This window comes from Microtus ochrogaster, chromosome 6 (assembly GCF_000317375.1).
Source record: "Microtus ochrogaster isolate Prairie Vole_2 chromosome 6, MicOch1.0, whole genome shotgun sequence".
In the NCBI taxonomy this organism is placed as follows: Eukaryota; Metazoa; Chordata; class Mammalia; order Rodentia; family Cricetidae; genus Microtus; species Microtus ochrogaster.
This window is the reverse complement of record NC_022013.1, coordinates 66,485,112-66,492,151: the sequence shown is the minus strand read 5'-3', so window position 1 is coordinate 66,492,151 and position 7,040 is coordinate 66,485,112. Positions and strand designations below refer to the sequence as shown.

Below are 7,040 nucleotides of genomic sequence, written 5' to 3'. Positions count from 1 at the left end.
GTTACAGATCTGTGCACTGTTACTGCTTGTTCTGGGTGTGGGGGATTTTTTAATAATAAGATTTATTTATATTAGGGGGTGTAGAGAGCTAGCTCAGCAGTGGAGAGCATTTGTTCATGCAGAAGACCCTGGTTTGATTCCCAGCATCCACACAGTGGCTCATACCTGTCCATAGCTGTAGGTCTAGATGACCCTGTCACCTTCTCCTGACCTCAGGCACGAAGCATGCATAGGGCACACAGGCAATGCAAGCAAAACACTGCTAGTATGTGCACATCATAATCTTTTTAATGTATATAGAGTGCCCTTAGAAGCCAGAAAATGGCATTAAATCCCTCGAATTGGAGTTGACAGTGAGCTAACACGTGGGTGCTGGGAACTGAACCCAGGTCCTCTGGAAGAGCAGTCAGTGCTCTAAACCTCTGAGCCACCTCTCCAACCCTTGGTGGTTTTTTAAAGTACTAGATTATAAAAAGATAGTATTACTTCAGGAGGGCTAATTTCAGTGAATTAGTTTTGACTTGAACAGGAAATGTGCACTGAGCATGAACTCTGGGAACCAGAACAGTGGATGGGTAACTGGGCAAAAGTAGACCCTGGGTTTATGGGTAACGTTTTTGTTTGTCTCGGACAGTCTCGCTACTTATCTCTGACTGAGCTTGAGCTCATTAGTTCTCCACTTGGGTGCTGGGATTAAAAGTGTGTGCTGCCACACCTGACTGGCCAAGTATTTTCCTATTTACTGAAGGGGCTGGGGCTCATTTGAATGGCAAGTCATTTCTCTAACCTGTACAGTAGCCTTGGTTCAGTTCCTAGCACTTCTCCGAACAAAAATAAAGGTTGCTGGTCTAGAAGTTTGACAAGGGAAAGCATTGTAAAGATAGCAGACAGTACAGTGGGCCATCTGGTCAGACAAGATGTGTCCAGCTTGTGTGTGTAATAGGCCTCTTCTCTTAGGAAGTTGCTGAATTAGTGAGCGCTTCCCAAACGGACTATTCATTAATACATTAAAATGTTACAGGGCTGAACAGTCCCGTGTGCGGCACAGGACAGGGGCAGTGCGCGACTGGACACCTGACTGGGAAATGCCTTATTACTTCATGCCAGAATGCTTAGTTTTCAGGGATAATCATTATTGGGGTTTGGGGATATATGTGATTGGGCTTTTGTAAATTTAGCTTCCATTCATTAATGTCTGTAACTGTATTATATGCCTAAGACCTACTGGTGACTTGCCTCAGGCATGTTTGCGCAAACTCTGACTGCAGACTCCAGGTCTAAAGCAAGTTCTGTGATGTGGTACCCCCCCTACACACAGCCTGTACAGGAAGCCTCGGGGCCATCCCAAAGCTTTCTGTCCCTGGAACTTGAAGAGCAGGAGGACTTCAGGGTTTCCTGTCCTGCACAGACTACAACGGGGGGCAGCTGCCACGGCAGGCTTGGGACCGTTTCTTCACTGTCACGTTTCGTGGAGCTTTGAGGAGTTCTGTGTGAAAGGCAGTGGCATCCTTCATGAGACGATACTGGGGGCAGACACTGAGAGCGTTATAGTCGCCCTTGATGTCGGCTCCTCCAAGACAGACCACCATGTATTTGTGCAAATGAGCCTGGGTGCTGAAATCACTACAGAAGAGGTTAAAGGCCAGAGGGAAGAGGTCCTGAGCTTTCTCACTGGCGCTGCCCGTGTTGGGGCCGCAGGCACTGCTGCAGAGACCGTGGGCGTCGCTGGAAAGAAGGAAGACCACCTTGTCCGCCGCCTGCTTCTGTGCGCTGAGCCACTGCACTGGGCCCATCTCAGCTATTCTCTTCCTCTGCCACTTTTCAAGGATGACCTCGCTTCTGCAGTGGTTCTGAAGAAAGTCGGTGAAGCGGCAGACCGTGTGATGGAAACATACCTCAGCCGGGTAAACCACCAGGACCTTAATGAGGGGCAGGAGCATGCTGGTGGCAGGGAAGGAAGTCTCCGTGCTCCGGCCTGTCGGGGGAGCTTTGTTAGTTACCAGCAAATAGCCTTGACAGTAGTCTAAACCATCACTGAGAAATGTCAGCCAGGGTGGCAATCTGTTCCTGCCAGGGGAACAATAGCCCTGATAGTCCTTTTGAACACCTGAAACACTGACTCTTAAATCTTCACAGCTTCCTAAGCCCCTATCAGTAAGTCAGCTGCCATAGTCCAGCTCTGTTTTCAGATCAACTTAGAGCAGCCGTTTAGGTTTGAGGGCACCGGTTTGAAGCCAACTGCTAAAAATTTCTGTACTTCGACACAGAGTGACCTCTTACATGTCATATCAGGAGTTGGGTCAACTCTGTGGTCTCTTTTCTACCTGCAGGTGGTAAAGTTCCTTTATTTTGCTATAAAGTTAAGCCCCACACTATGCTACACAACAAGACTTAGGTCCAAAGCTACTGTAGCCCCTGTAGCTAACGGCGCCAGCAGCATCTTCTAGGGATTCCTGAGGTGAAATTTCGTTCATGTGGCTTTCTGAGCTTAAAGCACAGAGTTAATCTTCTGCCATGACAGAAACGACTCCAGTACACTGAGACCTCCTTTGTGGCTCTTTGAGACAGGTTCTCGCTTAGCTTAAGCTGGCCTTGAACAGCAACTAATGGGGGCTGTCCTTGAACTCCTGAGCCCACTTCCTCCTCCTCCCAAGGGCGAGACTACAAGGTTTCTGCCACCACGTCTAGCTAGATCCCCTTCTCTGTCCAGGCAGGTGGGGAGGATCTCGGGGTATCTTCAGAGTGACCGCCCTTACCTTGCCTCCGAGTTAGGTAGATCCCAACTGCCAGCACCCATGTAGCCACCAGTAGCACCAAGATGAGGGGCACCCAGCCTCCCAGCATGGTCCTCTCTGCAGGAAACAGCTTGGGTCACCTTTAGCAAGCAAAGCTACACTTGCCTCTACTTGTACATGGATTTTTTTTTTACTCTTCTTGGTGGGGGTTTAGACCTTTTCTAACCAAGGGCTAGAAGAGCTTTAGGGTGTGCTGATTAAGGGTTCTTTTGCAGAATTCAGGTCTCTTTCAAAAAAATGTATTGCTGTGTGCTAGAAAGACGGCTCGGCCACTAATGGCTAGGCTCACAGCCAACAACTGGAAGTTACTGTGGTGTGTGTGAACGCAGGCACACAATGCCAGAGTGTGTGTGAAGGCCAGAGGACAAACATGAGGTCATTTCTTCTGTCCCTTCACGATGGCTTCCAGGACTCAGACCCAGGTTGTAAGACCTTCCTAGCAAGCGATTTTACCAGCCCTTTCCTCCCAAGAGGAACAGGGAATTAGGGGACTTTCTCCAAACTCAAGTTTCTTTTCACCGTGGCAACCAGGATTTGAATGATGGCTTTTGTTTGTCTGAAGAATCTTTGTTCCTTAGGAAAAACTTACAAACATATTGTACACACAGCAGTGTGCCCACATAGAAGTCAGGGCCTGGGGGAGTAGCTATCTAAAGTTTGGCTGGCTGTTTTTTGTCTTTTGTAACCCATGGGCTAGTTTCAGAACATCTGTCCATTGTTAGTAAAAAGAACTGATGTATCTCTAAATGCAGAGACATTTTCCAGAACATGCTCTCCGGCACCAGGGAGGTAGGTTTTGGTGCCGGTATTCCTGATTTGTTAACCAAATAGGATTCAGAGAGAACTGGAATATCCCTCATGGACCCAGCCCACCAGCCCCTCACGCCCCTCACGCCAGCCCCTGCTCACACCAGCCCCTCACCCCTCACGCCAGCCCCTGCTCACACCGGCCCCTCAAGCCCCTCACACCAGCCCCTGCTCACACTGGCCCCTCATTCCCAGTAACTCTTTTCATTGTCTGAGGCACTTCAAACAACATCTTGCGCTCTTTTTTCCCCCTTCTGTATATCCTGCTTTTGAAAAGATATTGTGTTTGTAATTAGAGCCTTTGTTCTTCCTTGCTTATGAGATCTTTGGGTAGCAGAGGTATTGTTCATGGTGCACCGGCAGGGACCTCATAATGCTCCTCCCAGACACAGGATAGTCTATTACATCTCAAAGGGGCCCTGTGTGTCCTGAGCCTCTCCGATCATCCTGTGGTAATGACTGGTACTTACTGTTGTCTGGAGGGTAGGGGCCACTTGTCTCTATACAAAGCCCAACCGGTCCTTTGCGTCGGATGCAGTCAGGCTCACAGAGGTGGAAATACGGTATCAGCTGAGGAAAAGGAGAGGAAGACTACAGTGCTCACACTTCCAGCACAGCCCTAAATGTTATTTTCACCTCCTGGCATTGGCATCAATAGTTGCCCCCTTGGTTCCCCTTCTGTAGCCCACACATACAGTCTGGTGACTCTGGACCAAGATACTGGCAACGCCCCAGCGATGCCCTTGAACTTTGTTCACATTACAGCTGCAGAGTTTTCCTTATCTGATAGGGCAGCTACATCCTAATAAACATACAAATCTCTCCCCTGGACAACAGTAGGTAAGCATCCCAGCACTAGGTCAGTCCACGACTTCCCGGAAGGTGCAGGTGCTGTCATGCCAGGGTCCACTTTCTTGGTCATCCTAAGCACTTCATGTTCGAGGGAGTGGAGAATGGCTCGCGGGCACAGTCGTGGACTGTGACCCGCTGTGTATCCATGTTGTAGACTACAGGGATCTGAGTACCTACCCTTCCAACTTCCTGTTTCCACCTGGGCCAGCTGAGGCTCCCAGAAGGTGAACAGCTGCTCTCGTAAGTTCAGACACTGACCTAGACACTGGACAGCCTTCCAGCTTCAACCCACTCAGCTTCACTTCTGAGTTAAAACCAAGGCTTTGGAGAAATAAAACGACTGTCCCGTCTCAGAATTACTCTGAGGATCCAGGACAAAAGATAGAAATAAAAGCCCTTTGGGAAGTCAACAGCCACCAACCCACGCAAAGGCACCACACCTGTGGTGTCAGCGTTCACTCTTGTAGACACTAAGGAGTCCCCGACACCCAGCTTGAGGGGGGCCTTTGCGGGGAAACTTGCCATCCTTAAAATGCATGTGGAGGGCTAATGTGTATCAGTTGCTGAACACTGACCTAGAATTCAAGAAGTCCCTGGGTTCGGCCCCTAGCATCCCATGAAGACATACAGAAAGCATCCATGGTGGAACAAACAAACAGCTCTGTCGTGGCCCTTCCTTTGCAGACCGCTATTTAACTCACCTCGAACTCGGTACCTTCACTTTCCTCGCCCACCGAAATGGCCACAGACCTCCGCGTCGGTTTATTCTGGTGCTGATAAATGAGAGACAGTCAGAGCTGTAGTCACGAGCGAGTAGACAGAGTCAGTGATGAAGCCACTGTTCCTGACTTCTGGTGCGTCAGACTATGTGAAGAAGGACTCACTTCAGAAGCCTCAAACTTCTGTCTGTAGTTGGCTTTAGACTCATCATCCATAGGATGCCTACAGGGACTTGGACAACAGATAGCTCTGGGATCTATTGGAAGAAAACCTATTCAAAGGATTCTAAAGTGTCTGTACTTCAAGATACGGAAGTATCTGGGGTTGGAGATGGGGTGGTAACAAGGGGGTAAAGGGGAAAATACCTCCTCCACTTGAGAAAAATTCAATGTTCTTTCGTTTTGTAGAATGATAACCCCGTATCTTTCTCCAAGCGAACTGGTTGTAAAATTCACTTCAACCGTCATCTTGTTCTTTTTACAAGCAGTGATATTTGGGTCCCACAGGCTTCCTACAAGTTGAGAGAGAACCACATGGGTGACCAGGTAACCCCTCCCTTATCTGAGTCCCCAAGGGAGCTTTACAAAAACAAATCTAAATTCTTAGGCACACACCTAAGAGACATGAACTCAACTATACTATATCTTCCGACACTGTCCTAGAATTGCAAAGTATCTGATGTCTAAGAAAGTTTAGGGACACCCCCCCCCCATGCCATTTACTTTACTAAAAATAGCTAGGAACGGAAGATACAGATCAAAGTCTACAACTCAGTTCAATGTTCACCCTACATTTTGAGGTAAGAGAGCTAGGATCGCTGTTTCCTCCTTTCTGGGATAGCGGAGGGACATCAGTTTAGGAGGAATGCCTCAGAATATGGAGTAAGTGAACAGAGGCTCAGAGCTTTGAGACAGACTGTCAGTGTCCCTGGGTGCAAAGGAAGGAAATGCCACACACACAGCTTACAGGAATCGGTTGTCTCACTCAGGTGACTTGCAAATACGACCGGGCAAATTTCCAGGAACATGTCTATATAATAGCACAAGTTAGCCTCCCTGCTGATGGGACCAGTTCGGCCCCTGGCTGGGAGCTGGTTCTTGGAGTGGGTTGGAGGAGGACTCATTCTAGGTCCTGCACCTCATAACCTTAGAGCCTCAAAATTCTTTGAGAGTGCTCTCTTGGTGGGAATAAAGATCCCCTACCCCCAGCCAATATCTCTAACCTCAAGACTATACTGCCCCAAAGTTTATACTCACCCTTAGAAATTGGGATGAGGTACTGACTTATCCTAAAGCTGCTCCTTCACAGATCAGAGAATCTTCTAAGAATAGGGGGTAGTCTTCCAAGAAGTCCCCCAGGGCCTTACTTGGACCCACACTTGACCAGGTTTGTTAATCCAAACAGAAGGTACCCAGAGCCTCCACTGACAACAGGTTAGCCATGATAGCAGGTGTAAAGGGGAGTGGGGCTCTCCTCCAATCACAAAGCAACTTTCCATGAGCATGCTATAAGTGGGGTTTGGGATAATGTGTAGGTTTCCCCAAGGGATAGGGTGGTTTCCCATTGCTGTTGCTGCTCTAGTAAACCTAAGAGCCTGTCTCAGTCTGGATAGCTGCTTAACCCAAGGCGGCTCCTTCACTGAGTGACTTAGACAGAGAACTTTCATCTCCACATCTCAGTTCCTTTATCTATCTGTGGCTGAATGGAGCTCCATGGGTCCCAGTTAGGAGGATCTCTAAATGACAAAAGCAAAATGCTACGTCTACTTACCTGCCTCAATGCACCGCTTTTTGTATTTCATTACACTGTTTAGGCAGCCTGGGAATTTGAATGAAAGTTGTTACATTTGAGTAAAAGGTATCTCTA

General features: G+C 48.3%; 1 protein-coding gene across 1 annotated transcript in view; it reads right to left on the bottom strand.

Moving 5' to 3' along the window:
• Positions 1 to 490: 490 nt before the first annotated feature.
• Il17rb (interleukin 17 receptor B) overlaps positions 491 to 7,040 on the bottom strand; it is a 13,723-nt gene continuing 7,173 nt past the window's right edge. Inside the window, exons 6-11 of the mRNA XM_026779871.1 lie at positions 6,945 to 6,992; positions 5,540 to 5,685; positions 5,156 to 5,227; positions 4,073 to 4,172; positions 2,757 to 2,852; positions 491 to 1,975 (exon numbers count right to left, since the gene is read on the bottom strand). Coding sequence (XP_026635672.1) covers positions 1,410 to 1,975; positions 2,757 to 2,852; positions 4,073 to 4,172; positions 5,156 to 5,227; positions 5,540 to 5,685; positions 6,945 to 6,992 — 1,028 coding nt within the window. The 3' untranslated portion in view covers positions 491 to 1,409. The remainder of the gene's footprint in view (positions 1,976 to 2,756; positions 2,853 to 4,072; positions 4,173 to 5,155; positions 5,228 to 5,539; positions 5,686 to 6,944; positions 6,993 to 7,040) is intronic.